Source organism: Salvelinus alpinus, chromosome 3, assembly GCF_045679555.1.
Source record: "Salvelinus alpinus chromosome 3, SLU_Salpinus.1, whole genome shotgun sequence".
Lineage (NCBI taxonomy): Eukaryota > Metazoa > Chordata > Actinopteri > Salmoniformes > Salmonidae > Salvelinus > Salvelinus alpinus.
Window position 1 is genome coordinate 31,781,514 of NC_092088.1, and position 18,688 is coordinate 31,800,201.

General features: G+C 39.9%; 1 protein-coding gene across 2 annotated transcripts in view; it reads right to left on the reverse strand.

Moving 5' to 3' along the window:
* The window catches only part of LOC139569644 (integrin alpha-X), a 60,420-nt gene extending 42,953 nt beyond the window's left edge, over positions 1 to 17,467 (reverse strand). For both annotated transcript variants that reach the window (XR_011673916.1, XM_071391058.1), the window contains exons 1-12: positions 17,335 to 17,467; positions 13,163 to 13,271; positions 11,797 to 11,900; positions 11,234 to 11,304; positions 10,989 to 11,103; positions 10,510 to 10,637; positions 9,828 to 9,970; positions 9,554 to 9,704; positions 7,588 to 7,738; positions 6,770 to 6,843; positions 6,465 to 6,588; positions 6,253 to 6,386 (exon numbers count right to left, since the gene is read on the reverse strand). Coding sequence is in view for 1 of the 2 variants with exons in the window: in XM_071391058.1 (XP_071247159.1) it covers positions 6,253 to 6,386; positions 6,465 to 6,588; positions 6,770 to 6,843; positions 7,588 to 7,738; positions 9,554 to 9,704; positions 9,828 to 9,970; positions 10,510 to 10,637; positions 10,989 to 11,103; positions 11,234 to 11,304; positions 11,797 to 11,900; positions 13,163 to 13,271; positions 17,335 to 17,377 (1,347 nt within the window). In the remaining variant the exon portion in view is untranslated. The remainder of the gene's footprint in view (positions 1 to 6,252; positions 6,387 to 6,464; positions 6,589 to 6,769; positions 6,844 to 7,587; positions 7,739 to 9,553; positions 9,705 to 9,827; positions 9,971 to 10,509; positions 10,638 to 10,988; positions 11,104 to 11,233; positions 11,305 to 11,796; positions 11,901 to 13,162; positions 13,272 to 17,334) is intronic.
* Positions 17,468 to 18,688: the final 1,221 nt, after the last annotated feature.

Genomic DNA, 18,688 nt, shown 5'->3' on the forward strand with positions numbered 1-18,688 from the left:
GCATGTACAGTTCGCTAAGCGGCAGCTTGTTAATTTATTGTCCTGAGGTGAAGTGCATACAGCAGTCGTGATCACACCTGAAAACTCCCTCAGGAGGTAGAAGGGTCGGCATTTGACCGCCAGGTATTCCAAGATGGGTGAACAGTGGGTCAACACTTCCACCACGCTGGAATTATCACACCAGTTGGCAAACCGCTCTCCACCTCGATTTCCTCGACTCCACTTTCCTGTCCGCCCGGTGAATGGAGAATCCATCGAGTTGGATAGCCATGGGGGGTATCTTGTCCAATAGCCATGTTTCTGAAAAGCAAAGAATATTGCAGTCCCGAGAGTCCAATTGGTAGAAAATCCATCCATCTTATCATCAAGTGACTGTAAATTTGCCAGTAGGATGGAGGGAAGAGGTGTCCGGTTTTCCCTTCACCTTATTCTCACCAGGATCCCCCCTCTCTTGCCTCTGTAATGTCTATGTTTCCTCTTGGGTAGCCCAAAAATTGGGTTGGAATTACAGAGAGAGCCCAGGGCAGATGAGTCGAAGTTGAAGCCAGAATTGGGGTAAGTAACTGCCGATCTGTCACGTTCGTCATCGTAATGATTAGACCAAGGCGCAGCGTGCTACTAACCTGTCACACGACGGTCTAATCGCAGCTTACGTTCCATATTAGTGGGTGAACAATCCAACGCTTAGTGAATTCTGCTTCACAATGATAGGAAAAGCCGACATCGAAGGATCAAAACAATAAAGCACAAGAACAAACGAAACGTGAAGCTACTGGTGTGCATACAGCAACTATCTCTAGACAAGATCCCACAAAGCACAATGAGGAAATGGTTACCTGAATTTGATCCCCAATCAGAGACAACGATAAAACAGCTGCCTATGATTGGGAACCACATCAGGCCACCATAGAAATACAATTCACCTAGATGACCCACCCTAGATACTATCACGCCCCAACCAACATAGAGAATAAACAGCTCTCTATGGTCAGGGCGTGACACGATCTGATGTTCAAGAGTTCTTGTCGGTTGTAAGAAATAACAGCAAAAATAAACGTCTAAATAATCACAAAATAGGAAAGTTGGGTGCATGCAAAACAGCGGCCATCCAGTACAGCGCCATCTTAGTGTCAGGCCTGGTGATGGAAACACAAATAGCACTAGCACTTCCACCCCAAAAATGTCTGGTAACACCAGTGCTATAGTGAAAAAGCACCATATATAGTATGAACAAGTCAAATAATAATTTGCAGGCACTCTGTGTGCAATAATAGTCATTCAAAAATCATGTTAAACACTATCTCATCTCTGACCCCACACATACAATTTTCTGTAAGGTCCCTCAGTCGAGCATTGCATTTCAAACACAGATTCAACCACAAAGACCAGGGAGATTTTCTAATGCCTAATCGCAAAGAAGGGCACCTATTGGTAGATGGGTAAAAAATAAAAAAGCAGACATTGAATATCCCTTTGAGTATGGTGAAGTTATTAATTACACTTTGGATGGTGTATTAATACATCAAGTCACTACAAAGACACAGGTGTCCTTCCTAACTCAGTTGCCGGAGAGGAAGGAAAATGCTCAGGAATTTCACCATCAGGCTTATGGTGAATTTAAAACAGTTACTGAATTGAATGGCTGTGATAGGAGAAAACTAAGGCTGGATCAACAACATTGTAGTTACTACACAATACTAATCTAATTGAAAGAGTGAAAAGACGGAAGCCTGTACAGAATAAAAATATTCCAAAACATGCATCATGTTTGCAATAAGGCACTAAAGTAATACTGCAAAACAATATGGCAAAGCAATTATCTTTTTGTCCTGAATACAAAATGTTATGTTTGGGGCAAATCCAAAACAACACTTTAATGAGTATCACTGTCCATATTTTCAAGCATAGTGGTGGCTGCATCATGTTATGGATATGCTTGTAGTCATTAAGGACTGGGGAGTTTTTCAGGATAAAAAATAAATGGAATTGGGTTAAACACAAACTCCTAGAGAAAAACCTGCTTCAGTCTGCTATCCACCAGACACTGGGAGATGAATTCACCTTTCAGCAGGACAATAACCTAAAACACAAGGCCAAATATACACTAGAGTGTCTTACCAAGAAGACAGTGAATCTTACTGAGTGGCCGAGTTACAATTTTGACTTAATTCTACTTTAAACTCAATGGCAAGACCCGAAAATGGTTGTCTATCAATGATCAACAACCAAAAACAGAGCTTGAAGAATTTTGAAAAGAATATTGAGCAAATGTTGAACAATCCAGGTGTCGAAAGCTCTTAGAGAGACTTACCTAGAAGTACTGACAGCTGTAATCGCAGCCAAAGCTGCTTCTACAAAGTATTGACTCAGGGGTGTGAATACTGTACATTTGAATATTTGTATTTCATTTTCAATTAATTTGCTCAAATTTCTCAATTTGTTTTTACTTTGGGATTATGGGGTATCGTGTGTAGATTGGTGAGAAGAGAAATCTATTTAATCCATTTTGAATTCAGTCTGAAACTCTTTCAAAATGTGGAATAAGTCAAAGGGGTATGATTAATTTCTGAAGGCACTGTAGTAGCCTATAGCCTAATTTTGCATTTCAAACAGGCCTACCTCTTAGGCTATTACTTAAATAGCAAGAAATAGGCTGAAACACAATGCCCTATTGATGTTAGTAGCCTAAAATGAAGACGGTTGAAATCCTTAAATGCCTACTCAAATGTGCCTACTTTCAGCACCATGAGTTCATTTCCGATTGATTGTGCCACGCCTGCTGTTTCAGGTTTCAGCACCACAATGTAGATATTGCGTTACTCGAATCTGTCTTATTGTGAGGTCAATAACTCTGATAAATGCATAATGGGCAAGAAACATCATGTTTAAAAAAAATCTATTATAGTAGTAGCAAGCTATCAAAGTTGACCACCGGTCATTCTCCTCATCTTCTCGCTCTCCTTCTCAAAATGAACAGAACATAGGCTATATAGGCTAGTCTGCCCGCAAGATATTGCATTTTTTGGGACTAGGCCAAATAAAAATATATTTTCGGAAGAAGCATTTGACTCGCCTCCTGAACTGCAACTGTAGGCCTCAGTTCTCACAGCAGAGAATTGACCAGGCAGCACACAAAAAAAGGTTTTGATCAGCAAGAGCAGAGCAGAGAATTGCAGTGTGTAATGGAGCCTAGTTTTACTTATTTTTCTTAGAAATATAACTTTGCTGTGTGCTTCTCCGAGCATACACTTCATAGCCGATAGGCTATGGATCATTTGATTGAGACCACATTAAATGGCCAATAGGCGCACCAGATATTGCGTCAGAGATGAGGAGTGGCATCGTCACACATTGATAGCAACTAATTCTAAAACACTGAGAAAATTGACATTTCATTAATTACATATTACATGACCATCCCCTGGACTAGATTTCAAAATTACTAAACCTTCCCCTTGACTGAAATTGAACCAGCATGACCCTCCCCCATTTTTCTCCAAGTACCAATTCTGTACATTTTGATCCATCACTAAGCATAGAGGAAATGGGTCTACAACAGACCCATGTTTGTAAAGTCTGTTTAATAATACATTCCTTTAGATATTTCGTCTCAACTCCCTGCCCAACCGTCTTGGCCACCAGCACAGTAAGTTGAAATGAAATTGAATTGAACTTTTGGCTTCCCGCGGACTGTTTATGTGCAACCCAATACAATAGGGATCAACACTAGAGTATGTAAATACACCTGCGTTGCTAAAAGCAGCTATAATTGTTGTAATGATTAAGCCGAGTTCGGAAAAACTGAAAGTATGCATCTTAGAAATATTTGTCACATTCAAACTTTATACGGTACATTTCAAAAGTATTCAGACTCATTGACTTTTTCCACATTATGTTATGTTACAGCCTTATTCTAAAATGGATTCAACTGTTTTTTTCCCCTCATCTATCTACACACAATACCTCATAATGACAAAGAAAAACTGTTTTCAGAAATACTTGCAAAATGATGAACATTTAAAAATATAAGTATTCAGACCCTTTACTCAGTACTTTGTTGAAGCAACTTTAGCAGCGATTACAGCCTTGAGTCTTCTTGGGTAAGACGCTACAAGCTTGGCACACCTGTATTTGGGCAGTTTCGCCCATTCTTCTCTGCAAATCCTCTCTAGCTCTGTTAGGTTGGATGGGGAGCATTGCTACACAGCTATTTTCAGTTCTCTCCAGAGATTTTCGATTGGTTCAAGACCGGGTTCTGGCTGGGCCACTCAAGAACATTCAGAGACTTCCTGTAGCCACTCCTGCGTTGTCTTGCCTGTATGCTTAGGGTCATTGTCTTGTTAGAAGGTGAACCTTCCCCCCAGTCTGATGTCCTGAGCACTCTGGAGCAGGTTTTCATCAAGGATCTCTCTATAATTTGTTTCATTCATCTTTCCCTCGATCCCAATCCCTGAGCTGAAAAACATCTACACAGCATGATGCTGCCACCACCATACTTCACCGTAGGGATGGTGCCAGGTTTCCTCCAGACGTGACGCTTGACATTCAGGCCAAAGAGTTCAATCTTGGTTTCATCACACCAGAGAATCTTGTTTCACATGGTTTGAGAGTCTTTTAGGTGCCTTTTGGCAAACTCCAAGTGGCCTGTCATGTGCCTTATACTGAGGAATGGCCAGTCTACCATAAAGGCCTGATTGGTGAAGTGCTGCAGACATTTGGGTTCTTTGTCACCTCCCTGACCAAGGTCCTGCTCCCCCGATTGCTCAGTTTGGCTGGGTGGCCAGCTCTAGGAAGAGTCTTGGTGGCTCCAAACTTCTCTCATTTAAGAATGATGGATGCCACTGTGTTCTTGGGGACCTTCAATGCTGCAGACATTTTTTGGTATCTTTCCCCAGATCCGTGCCTTGACACAATCCTGTCTCGGAGCTCTACGGACAATTCCTTAGACCCCGTGGCTTGGTTTTGATCTGACATGCACTGCCAACTGTGGGACCTTATATAGACAGGTGTGTGCCTTTCCAAATCATGTCCAATCAATTTCATTTACCACAGGTGGCCTCCAGTCAAGTTTTAGAAACATCTCAATGATGATCAATGGAAACAAGATGCACCTGAGCTCAATTTCGAGCCTCATAGCAAAAGCTCTGAATAGTTACACATTTCTAAAAACCTGTTTTTGCTTTGTCATTATGAGGTATTGTGTGTAGATTGATGAGTAAAACATTTATTTTATCCATTTTAGAATAAGGCTGTAAGGTAACAAAATGTGGAAAAACGGAATGGGTCTGAATACTTTCCGAAAGCACTGTATGTCCGAACTCAGGTTTCCCCAAAGAAACATGGTCGCTATGGTAGAACCTTTATTTTGATTGACAATTTTGCGCATTCATCAAAATCCCATCAGGTAGCCTGATTTCAGATGTGTCATGTAAACATGACTGCATATTCAGTGCCTGTCGTGTTCCTATTGGTCAGTCACCAGGATTGGCTCGTAACACCAGCCACACTAAAGGCAAAAGAAATATGACACTGCCAGAACTTTCGGAGCCTATGACCGCACGTAGAGGTACTTAATAAGCAGAACTATACACTGTCTCACTGAACTGTCTCCTGATATGGTTTAAGCATTGTTGTGGACTTCAAACATATCTTTGTAATTTTTCTATAAAACGGTGTGATTTTGAGAGTGAAAACCTGATAAAACTATAGGAAAACATAGCAATTTTACACAGGGCACCTTTCCTTCACTGGGCGGGCCATTTGGGCAAATCTTTTGCCAAATAGGGGAACACCCACTTCCCTAGGCATCACTACACAACTGTCCTTTGAAAATGTCTCAACCATTTACTGTGGCTTGTGGCAATTAGCAAGATTGCTCATTATTTACCATATTCCTAGATCCAATCGTCTGTTCTATTAGGTCATTTTCACAACTAGTTTCTTGAAGTTCGAATCAGAGTCCAATTGTTGTTGTTTTTTTCATATGAGCGGGTTAGCTTTCACATGATCAAATCTCAAACAAACTAAAATGTTGTTCAACATTCATTAGTTCATTTGACAAAAATTCTCAGGTTGAATCCATCACCTATAATAATCATGGAGCATCACTGTGTGTCATAATTTTCTTTTTCAATTTGCTACAGTTTCAGGATTTACCTGTAGGTCTGCTGCTACCCACATACCTTTTTGGAGAATGCAAGTTATGATATTCAACATTATTTTCAGTCAACAATGTTTCAGTTGTGTACACACCTGTCCAGAAAATTCTATCGGCTTGTCTGTGTCTTTGGACGGAAGAACCACCACTCGTCCAGTGTGTTTAAATCTTGGAGCACCTAAAATGGTAAACTGGCGACTCTGTGTCCTAGCAACTGCCATGGAGTACCCTGAGGTGGGAAATTCACAGGGTCAGAGCCAATAATAACAGTGTACGTCTGGGTGTTTTTTTCAGTAGATTTTCTCACCCATATAGCTATCTGGTTCCATGTTCAGACTCTGTTGTGGTGTCGGGTTTAAATTTCCTCTTGTGTATTCCTGGTAAGCCCCCCTCCATTGGAAGGCTCCAACAGATCCCATCTGGAATCCTCCCTGGCAAGGATGGGCAAATGTACTAATTGAAGACTATACATTTTATTTGACTTATATTACATGCAATTATATTTTAATTAGTGACCAGAAAACAGGATTAGTGCTTGGCATGAAAGCCAAGCCAGCCAATGAGAAAGCATGCAGGACTTGAGCCATTTATGGACAAGGGAGTTTTTCCTACCCCTGGTATGTATGCTGCACTGAATCCCTCCTGGGCCATTTCCATCTGTATAGATTCCCCAGTAGTCTGAGATCCTGCAATACCAAAACAAGACAGAAAAACTAGTCAACAAACATGGCAGTCTGAGATATCACATTCACGTTAGTGGTTTAACAGTGTGAGATGGTCTGATTCCTATCAACATTCACATGAGTTAGTATTATACAGTATGTCCTGTAGGTTACATATTATGTTATTGTTAACAATCAACTAAGGTAGCGGTAGACTCATACAAGCTTTAGCAGGACAGATATTCAAGATAGGTAAACACCTCATTGTCACACCCTGGCCTTAGTTATCTTTGTTTTCATTATTATTTTAGTTAGGTCAGGGTGTGACATGGGGAATGTATGTGTTTTGGTTTGTCTAGGGGTTTGTACGTTTAATAGGTCAGTGTCTTGTCTAGGTGTTTGTATGTCTATGGCTGCCTAGATTGGTTCTCAATTAGAGGCAGCTGTGGTTTATTGTCTCTGATTGAGAGCCATATTTAAGGCAGCCATAGGCATTTGGGTTTTGTGGGTAATTGTCTATGTCTATGTTGCATGTTTGCACTTAGTCGTTTATAGTTTCACGTTCGTCTATTTGTTGTTTTGTTTCGTCTGTTCTTCTTCTAAATAAAGAGAAGATGTATTTTTCACACGCTGCGCCTTGGTCCTCTCTCTCACCGCAAGACGATCGTGACACTCATTCACACTTCATTAAAAGTTAGATTGCAATGGTGTGGTGGACTGATGAGGACTATAGTGGCTTGACAGACAAATCAAGAAAAGTAACCATACCTTCAATAGGAAAAATGCTGTTCTGTAATGTATCCTTGATTTGGCCAAGTGCTTGGAAGCTGCCCACTTGAAACATGTGGTTGCTTGGTGGAGAGGAGGCAATTGTTTCTAACTCCTTTCTTGCTGAGGGCTTAGAAAAGGCTCTGCCCACCTGAGGAAATCCAGAAATAGACACAGATACTTAGTCGCTGTTCATTCAAAATCATAATTTCTGAGTAGTGGCATTATACAGTTGAAGTCCGAAGTTTACATATACCTTAGCCAAATACATTTAAACTCCGCTTTTCACAATTCCTGACATTTAATCCTAATAAAAATTCCCTGTCTTATGTCAGTTAGGATCACCACTTTATTTTAAGAATGTGACATGTCAGAATAATATTAGAGAGAAGGATTTATTTCAGCTTTTATTTCTTTCATCACGTTCCCAGTGGGTCAGAAGTTTACATACACTCAATTAGTATTTGGTAGCATTGCCTTTAAATTGTTTAACTTGGGTCAAACGTTTCTGGTAGCCTTCCACAAGCTTCCACAATAAGTTGGGTGAATTTTGAACCTTTCATCCTGACAGAGCTGATGTAACTGAGTCAGGTTTGTAGGCCTCCTTGCTCGCACACGCTTTTTCAGTTCTGCCCACAAATTTTCTATAGGATTGAGGTCAGGGCTTTGTGATGGCCACTTCAATACCTTGACTTTGTTGTCCTTAAGCCATTTTGCTTAACTTTGGATGTATTCTTGGGGTCATTGTCCATTTGGAAGACCCATTTGCGACCAAGCTTTGACTTCCTGACTGATGTCTTGAGATGTTGCTTCAATATATCCACATAATTTTCCTTTCCTCATGATGCCATCTATTTTGTGAAGTGCACCAGTCCCTCCTGCAGCAAAGCACCCCCACAACATAATGCTGACACCCCCGTGCTTCACGGTTGGGATGGTGTTCTTCGGCTTGCAAGCCTCCCCCACTGAATTTGAAGGTAGGCCTTGAAATACATCCACAGGTACACCTCCAATTGACTCAAATTATGTCAATTAGCCTATCAGAAGCTTCTAAAGCCATGACATCATTTTCAGGATTTTTCCAAACTGTTTAAAGGCACAGTCAATTTATTGTATGTAAACTTCTGACCCACTGGAATTGTGACACAGTGAGTTATAAGTGAAATAATCTGTCTGCAAACAATTGTTGGAAAAATTACTTGTGTCATGCACAAAGTAGATGTCTTTACCGACTTGCCAAACTATAGTTTGTTAACAATACATTTGTGGAGTGGTTGAAAAGTGAGTTTTAATGATTCCAACCTAAGTATATGTATACTTCCGACTTCAACTGTATATTAATGAACAAAAAATACAAATATTGTGATTTTAAGTCTATGAAGTCTATTTAAATGTAATAAAAATGTGGCTGCACAGGACAACTAAGTTGTCGTGTAAACCGTTGTTATCGTGACCTGTGACACAAAAAGTTGAATACAAAAGAGGCATTGATCAATTGATAATTATTATTATTATTTTTTAAATATAATAATACGTAATGAAAAAGAAGATATTATTTTTGTCACGCCCTGACCATAGAAAGCTTTTGTTTTTCTATGGTATAGTAGGTCAGCGCGTGACCCTATTATTTTCTATGTGTGGTTCTAGTTTAGTTTTTCTATGTTGGTGTTTGGTATGATTCCCAATTAGAGGTAGCTGGCTATCGTTGTCTCTAATTGGGGATCATATTTAAGTAGCATTTTTTCCACCTGTGTTTTATGGGATATTGTTTTGAGTTAGTGTATGTTACACCTCTTTGTTACGGTTCGTTGTTTGTTTCGTTCTTTCTTTGTTGTTTTGTGCATTTCTAATAAATAATATGTGGAAACCATATCGCGCTGCAGCTTGGTCCGATAATTATTCCAGCGAACGTGACAATTTTGCGTAGAATGGTGTACAAAGAAACACAGTGAGGCAAACAACTTACCCCAATGGCAAATCGAATAATGTTTTTGGCTTCAGCCTCAGAGGCTGCATTCCCCAGCATCCAGCTGTCATTTGATTCTCCATCTGTAATGACTATCAAGATCTTCTTTGCCCTTGGTCTGGATCCTCCACTCGTTGAAAAGACATCTTGGCTTTTTGATCAGAAAAGGTTGTAGATTAACTTTTTAAAATGTTGTATGGTAATATTCTGTATGTTGACTCTATGGGGAAATATACTGTAATATGTCTATATACTGTAAATATTATGCACTTACACAACTTTTTTGATGGATGCTGCCGTGTAAGTCCCTCCACCTTGTTGACGAATACTACTCACTTGATTATCCCACTTCATGACATTAAACGTATTTAAGTCAAAATGTATAGTGCAATAGCCTGAATACTGGGCAACTGCAAACTGTAAAAAGAAAGGGAACAGGTGTGTCCAAAATTATTGACACCCTTGATAAGGATGAGCAAAAAATACTGTAGTAGTGACTGCATCTATCAGTATAATGGAGACACAGAATACCAACAAGAAGCTTAGTCATATGAATACTTCAGTGACATTTTTATTGTTGATCTCGTCAATGCAAATACAATTGCCAGTCTACATAAACGAATAACTACATGTTGCATATTTGACTAAATATTGTTATGTTGAGCAATATCAGGGTTGTGGTCAATTATAATTGAAGTCACTCAATTCAGAGTGATTTGAATAAAACAAAAGGATGACAAATAGCTTCTCCTTTTCAGGTTATTGAGAAATCATTGAAAATATATGATTTTTTTCCGACCTCAACCCTAATCACCAATGAATGCAATTAAAACAGTGCATCTTTTAGCTTTCTTTCTATAATAACATGTAAAAGTAGTTCTTACCTTAGTATCCCTTCCCAGAAATTCCCTGATCAGATCTTTCTTTCTATAATAACATGTAAAAGTAGTTCTTACCTTAGTATCCCTTTCCAGAAATTCCTTGATCAGATCTTTCACGAAGGTTTTCATTTTTTCAAAATCACTTCCACCAACACTTCCTGAACCATCCAATAGAAAGGCTATGTCTGTTTGCCCAGGACATTCTGGTCAAAATGTACAGAAAAAGAGCAAAACAGAGCAAAAATAATGTGAAGTCAAATGGCAGAGACCCAAACCATTAGTCCTTCATGTAAATGCATAAAGGCAATGTAATATTTTGGCATTGCGTTTGTCATTGTCACATTGCAATTTAACATTTAAGCATTGCATTTAAGAATTGGCACTGATAACCCTCCATAATTATGTTGCGTGCTGTGGCGTGACACACACAAAAAAGACAACATCTGTACCACAATAGGTCTATTTTATTTTAATATATTTAAGATTTGAAAGTCTGTTTATGAAACCTATGTTGACTCAACCAACCCGACTACCTTAATACAACCTTGGATTACCTTCCAGAGATGAAGGGACAGGTTGTCCCACTTTAGGACTTGGGTCGATTTCAAAGCACATCCCGTTGTAGGTGGTGATGGTTTTGCACTCTCTTGGGATGGTTGGTCCGCATACCTATAAGGAACAGAAGGTGGGGAGATGATGAACAAAATGATAATAATCACGAAAAGCAATGCACCAGTTTGATTATGTCCTTGTGGTTTTTCATCAATATGGCTAAGACGTGAACACACATTCCACTCACCATGGTGTTTCGTGACTCTGGATCCATTGTCATTGACAAACCAAGAGACATATTGACCCCATGACTGGGCACTTTAAAACACAACAGGGGAGAATTTGTGGTATAAACATCTTAGATTTGTATTTGTATTGTTAGACACCCCCCCCCCCAAAAAAAAAATATATTATTCGATTTTCTTGTTAGAGATTAGTCAAGTACCGTCTCTCAACTCATCTCTTATTCTACAGAAGTCTATTGTCACTGTCAGATGAAAACCTCATATCTCCAAAATATAAACTTTTTAGCAAATGGAAAAAACGGCCATATTTTACTGTTAACAACCATACAATTATCAAACTTCAAAAGCTATTTTGAATACATTTTGTTAGTCCTAGAGTCATATAATGTTTATAGTACATTTAGGGAAGTAACTGATTTCATTACATGTAAAAAAAGATGGAAAATTGGCAACAATAGAATTACAAGGTTTTCATCTGACAACACAGGTAGGCTCAACAGTAATCAAGAAATGTCCCATTCCTAATGAACAGACATATTTGAGTAGTATATTCTACCATACATACCTTGTATTGACAATGGTTTGCAAGATGAATCTCTGACCAGACATTGGTAAACCTGTCCCCTCCTATTTTGCGTATACTCCTCCAGGGGGGCACTTATAAGCAACCTAGAGGTCAAAGGTGTGTTTATGTTATATTAATTGACAAAAATACAACACCAAAAATGATGAAGCCAATTTCAGATACATAAGACGCGACAAGACATTTTTATACAGATTTAGAACAAAGTTTACTTGATCTGAACGGTCTAGTTTTAGAACGTCTCAAGACGGCTGCTGGAGTTTCCAAGTTTCAACATGTCAAATCTTGAGCAAAATTTTTGCTACGAGACTGATCCATTTAGCCAATCGGAGAACAATGCGCTAACATTTTGTTTTAGCCTTGCAGCTATAGCTAGCCTTGCTTAGCCTTGCTAATATTTCTCTGACAAGTCACAAAGTCTCATCTGTTTGATCTGAATGCCTGGTCTTCAGTCAGCTGTTCTACAACACAACATAGATGCAGTAAAGAAGTCAATGGAACTCGACCAAAACAATGGAAATGGCATGGAAACACGTAGGGGAAAGGTGCCGTGGGGGAAAAATCCCGAATCTCCTCATTGCCCCACAAAAAAATGTGTCAACATTTAGGCTATTATTTATATGTGTATTTCACACTATGTTGAGGTAAAAATAGTGTTTTAATTAATGCTTGTATGGATGTCATCCCACAGACTCATGCTGCTTACGGCCAAATCCTGACGCAACAGGAACTGGGATTTGTCGGACCAGGCAATGTTTTTCCACTCCTCAATTGTCCAGTGTTGCTGATCGCGTGCCCACTGGAGCCACTTCTTGTTTTTAGCTGTGTAGTCATCTGCTGCAATAGCCCATCCTTGACAAGGACCGATGAGTTGTGAGTTCTGAGATATTGTTCTGCACAACACTGTTGTACTGCATTATTTGCCTCTTTGTGTCGCTCCTGTTAGCTTGCATGATTCTTGCCCTTCTCCTTCGACCTCTCATCAATGAGCTGTTTTCACCCACAGGACTGCCACTGACTGGATGTTTTTTTGTTCATAGCACCATTCTCGTGCGTGAAATGCCCAGGAGGCCGGACGTTTCTGAGATACTTGGGACCGGCACACCTGGCACCATCGCTCATACCATGCTCAAAGTCGCTTAGGTCGCTTGTTTTTTTTTCCCATTCTAACATTCAATCGAACAGTAACTGAATACCTTGATGCGTGTCTGCCTGATTTATATAGCAAGCCACTACGAACCATTTCCGTGTACCTAATACACTGGCCAATGAGGAAAATTACATTTTTGAAAAAGAAAGAAAAGGTCAAACCAAGTCACTAGACTTGTCTCCATATGCTTTTTCTTACCTTTCTGGGCTATTCTGTACCACCTTGTATCCAAACCCAGCAGCAGCAGGTTTGCTGACATACTTCCAAGCAACTGGGTCAATGTTAAAAGCCAAAGCACCTTGAGGCACTAAGCAGAGGAGACAATATATCAGAAAGAGCATTACCACAACCCAAACATTCCACATTTTCTTTCAAAACATGTATGATAATCTATTTAAGAGTGTAAGATATTGAAACCGATCTCAAAAATTGATCTCATAAACTTGACTGGGACAGCTAGTGGCGGTTGGTCCTGCCTCATCTTAAATGGCACCAACCGCCACTGAGTGGAGGATATACACAGGTATACACCCTATACCCACTTTTTTCAGTGGGCATTGCCTATACTCATTACTTAATCCCTACTGTTGCGTATTGAAGTAGTGTAGTGGAGGTATACGACTTATTAATTATGTAGGACAACAGAAAAACATGCACAAAGTAGCCTACACAATCGCAAAGGACATGAAATATATTCACATCTGGAGCACAAATAGCCTAATTTCAACAGTATTATGTATTTAACTAGGCAAGTCAGTTAAGAACAAATTCTTATTTTCAATGACAGCCTAGGAACAGGTTAACTGCCTTGTTCAGGGGCTGACCTTGTCAGCTTGGGGATTTGATCTTGCAACTTTTCGGTTACTAGTCCAACACTCTAACCACTAAGCTACCCTTCCACCCTACTGAATATCATTTGCAGGCAGAAAGAGTGTGCTGCTCTCAACTGGTTGTTGCATGGAGCAGCTCACAAAATAATGACATCGGCACCTGGTAGGTAGGAAAGACGTTTCAACTTCTGGTATCGACCAGTAAATGCTAACTAAGACAACAATCAGTATGCAAACCAGGTATTGAAAAAGTTTGGTCCGTAATCTTGGTTAGTAGGCTATTTGCGATGCCCAATTCATTCGTCATGAACATTTCTAAAGGTTTTCCCCAAAAACCTTCCCAATAAAATGTTGACAAAAATTTAGGTCTACCTGACAGAATGATATAATGTTGATTTGTATCAATGGGGGGAGCATTTGTTTTGCTCATTCGAATTAAAGAGCAACTACAATCTCCCAGACCTCAAAAACAGTCTCCTGATATGGTTTAAGCATTGTTGTGGACTTAGAACATACATTTTTTTTTTTTTTATTATTTGAGAGTGAAAATCAGACAAATCTATAGGAAGACAAAGGATTTTTCACACAGGGCGCATTTCCTTCACAAAGAACCCACTTCTCCAGACACCACAACACCACTGCATATGGCAGATGAAAAGACAGCAGTCACACACAGCATAAGCAGTCCATTCACTCGGACATAATAAGCCATTAGATCAAAATCTTAAGAATACAAAAACACAACCATTAGGCTAGCATTTCCCAATCAAAATGTACAACTATTACTCGAAGGCAGACGTTTCCATACGTTTTCCCATGGTCTATCTAGCTAGCTTTTGTTAATGTGAAGTCAATGTGATTGGTTGACTCCACTGTCACTCCAACGTTTTGCCCTAATACAGGCAGATGGCAGATGCCTTCTATCAAGCTTCTGAACAACTAGCCAATGACCATAAACCACCATATAACATCCTTATTGCATCTTTTTTTAATCTTCTCTTTCCTTTCCAACAAAAAATGAAGAGATTAAATTAGAACATCTTTGAAAAGAATAATCTAATTATTACAAATGTTATTATTTTATAAATCCTTAGTCTTTCTCTGAAAGCGTAGAAGGCCCACATTGTTCCCCACTGTTTTTGGGTTAGTAATAATTTATCGAGTGGCTCCATTTGCCCTGAGCATGCATTTTTTCACCATTCTGAATGTCTAAAGAATCTGTATCTTCTTCTGAAATATGATCACAGAAATACTGGACATTTTGAACTTCTATTATGTTGGCGATAAAATTCCAAACATGTTCTTGAATTGGACTCATTTTTCTGGTCTCATTCTTGACTCGGTCTCGGACCTCTTGTCCCCCTCCCGGTCTCGGTCTGGAATTGGTCTCGCCCCCCCCCCCCACCCACCCCTGGTCGTGGTCTTGACTCAGACTCGAATCCCTCCGGTGTTGAATCGGTCTCGCTTTAGGTCGTCTCAAACACAACACTGATGTCTAATAAGCATTTACATGCATGAATTGATGACCTCTTGGTGACAAGTTGCAACACAGTACACCCACGCACTAAACCATTTGGCAAAATATACTGAACAAATATATTATCGCAACATGTAACAATTTCAAAGATTTTACTGAGTTATAGTTTATAAGGGAAATCAGTCAATTTAAATAAATAAATTAGGCCCTAAACTATGGATTTTACATGACTGGGAATACAGATATGCATCTCTTGGTCACAGATACCTTAAAAAAAAGTTTAGGGGCGTGGATCAAAAAAACAGTAAGTATCTGGTGTGACCATCATTTGCCTCATGCAGCGCGACACATCTCCTTAACATAACGTTGATCAGGCTGTTGATTGTGGCCTGTGGAATGTTGTCCCACTCCTCTTAAAGGGCTGTACGAAGTTGCTGAATATAAGTGAGAACTGGAACATGGTGTTGTACATGTCGATCCAGAGCATCCCGAACATTCTCAATGGGTGACGTGACTGGTGAGTATGCAGGCCATGGAAGAACTGGGATATTTACAGCTTCCAGGAATTGTGTACAGGTACTTGCAACATGGGGCTGTGTATTATCATACTGAAACATGAGGTGATAGCTTATTCCTGCCCACACCATAACCCATAGCTTATGCCTGCCTGCCCACACCATAACCACACCTCCAACATGGGGCACTCACGTCCCTCACAATGTTGACATCAGCAAACCGCATGCCCACATGACGCCATACATGTGGTCTGCGGTTGTGAGGGACGGTTGGACATACTGCCAAATTCTCTAAAACGATGTTGGAGGCAGCTTATGGTAGATAAATGAACATTTACTGTAATTCTCTGGCAACAGCTCTGGTGGACATTCCTGCAGTCAGCATGCTAACTGCACATTCCCTCAAAACTTGAGACATCTGTGGCATTGTGTTGTGTGATAAAACATTTTAGAGTGGCCTTTTATTGTCCCCAGCACAGTGTGCACCTGTGTATTGATCATGCTGTTTAATCATCTTCTTGATATGCCACACCTGTCAGGTGGATGGATTATCTTGGCAAAGGATAAATGGTCACTAACAGGGATGTAAACAAATTTGAGACAAATATGCTTTTTGTGGGTATGGGACATTTCAGGGATCTTATATTTCATGTCATGAAACATGGGACCAATACTTTACATGTTGTGTTTATATTGTTGTTCAGTGTACTGTATATAACAAGCACATGTAGTGTAATTAATGCTTATATTTTAACAAGTCTTACAATACATTATGAATGTGATAAAGGGGCTGATGTTTATGCATCATGGACAGGTTCATAATTACACTACGTAAGTTTCATGTGTAAAAGCTTAGAAAAATGTTCATAGCTGTAAGCATGCTACACTTTCAATAATACTAGTATGGCCCTCTATTAAAGAACTAGAGAACCCAACATGGTCTGAGGGAGGAAATAACCTGTGGCTTCATAGAGTTTCCTACCACAAGGTTTCAACATAAAATGTACGCTTGCATTTACTTACACCCTCACATTATATGGAGATAGATTTCTATGGAAACAGGACTTTGGTAGTAGTGTAGCAAGCCCAAAGTCACTACTGTAGTAGTAGTAGTACTAGTAGTAGTAGAGGTAATAGTAGTTGTAGGAGTTTTGTACTAGGAGGAAAAATGACAAGTGAGAACTGAGGATGTCTAAAATATATCAATGGATCTGCAAAAACTGGCACAAATGTAGTCTGTGGAGATGCAAGATCAAGACTGTAAATATATAACAGTAAGTTTTATGTGTAAAAGTATAATAGTCTCTATCAAGCATTTCTGTATGGGAAGACAATCAATCATCTGGGATTAGTATCCAATTGCTACGCATTTAAAGAAGCTTCCCTGACTTATTTTCCAACCTCTTTCCAAATGTACATGTTTTATGTCATTGGATGATACCAAAAATGACACAAAAAAAGTAAAATATTGGCAGACTATGGACTGAACATTATTACAACTGAACATTATTATTTCCAGCAATGTTACAGTAAATATGTTTTGCCTACCTGATAAGTAGAATGAAAGGGGTATTATCCAATCCATTGTCATGCTCCCATGAACACGCAAATGGAAGGAGAGGTCTGAGTTCTGAGGTCTTAAGATTGTGCCAGTTTGAGAAGAGGAACTTGATAAAGAGGAAATGGCTTCGGTTAACACTTTATTTGGATAGTTCCAAGTACCAGCTGAACTGATGGGGTGAAACTCTAACAACATTTGATCCAATCTTCTCCACTCTCTCTCCATTTAGCTTTCCCCCTTTCTCTTGCTGTATAACAGGATTCCCCAATAGGCGGCACGCGGGCCAAATTTGGCTCGCAGGTGATTTTATTTTGGGGAAAAAACAATAACAAATGTTTTATTTATTTATTATTTTTCATTGTTTGACATAAAATACTGTAAAATCACCAGGGAATCAGATCAAAGTTATTTCAATTTAGGGAATATTTTCCTAAGTATTCCCACGCATAAATAGAGAGGCATAGGTGACCGTATCTCATTGTTGTCATGTTTTGTCTTTGATCATGTCTTGTCCCTGTGCTTCCCTCTGCTGGTCTTATTAGGTTCTTTCTCTTTCTCTCTCTCTATCGTTCCGTTCATGCTCCCAGCTGTTTCTCATTCTCCCTACGACCTCATTTACTCTTTCACACCTGTCCCCTATTTTGCCCTCTGATTAGAGTCCCTATTTCTCCCTCTGTTTTCCGCTCCTGTCCTTGTCGGATTCTTGTTTGATGTTTGCTGTACCTGTGTCCTTGTTTCGCCCTGTCGTGTTCTTTGCCTTCTTCAGATGCTGCGTGTGAGCAGGTGTCAATGTCAGCTACGGCCAGTGCCTTCCCGAAGCGACCTGCAGTCTGTGGTCGCGTCTCCAGGCGTTCCTCTCTATTGACGAGAGGATTTCAGTTTCCTGTTTTGGATTACCATTGATTATATCCAGGAGAATCATTATTTGTTTAATACTGGAATAAAGACTCTGTTACTATTACGTCGCTTTTGGGTCCTCATTCATCAGCATAACAGAAGAATCCGACCAAGATGGACCCAGCGACTATGGATTCTCTCAACACTGCCGTCGAGTTCCAGGGAGCAATGCTCGGCAGACACGAGCAGGAATTGTTTGCTGCTCGTCATGCCGTTGAGACCCTGGCCGCTCAGGTCTCCGATCTCTCTGGACAGTTTCAGAGTCTTCGTCTCGTGCCACCAGCTACTTCCTGGTCTTCCGAGTCTCCGGAACCTAGGGTTAATAACCCACCATGTTACTCTGGGCAGCCCACTGAGTGTCGCTCCTTTCTCACCCAGTGTGATATTGTGTTCTCTCTCCAGCCCAACACGTACTCAAGAGAGAGAGCTCGGATCGCTTACGTC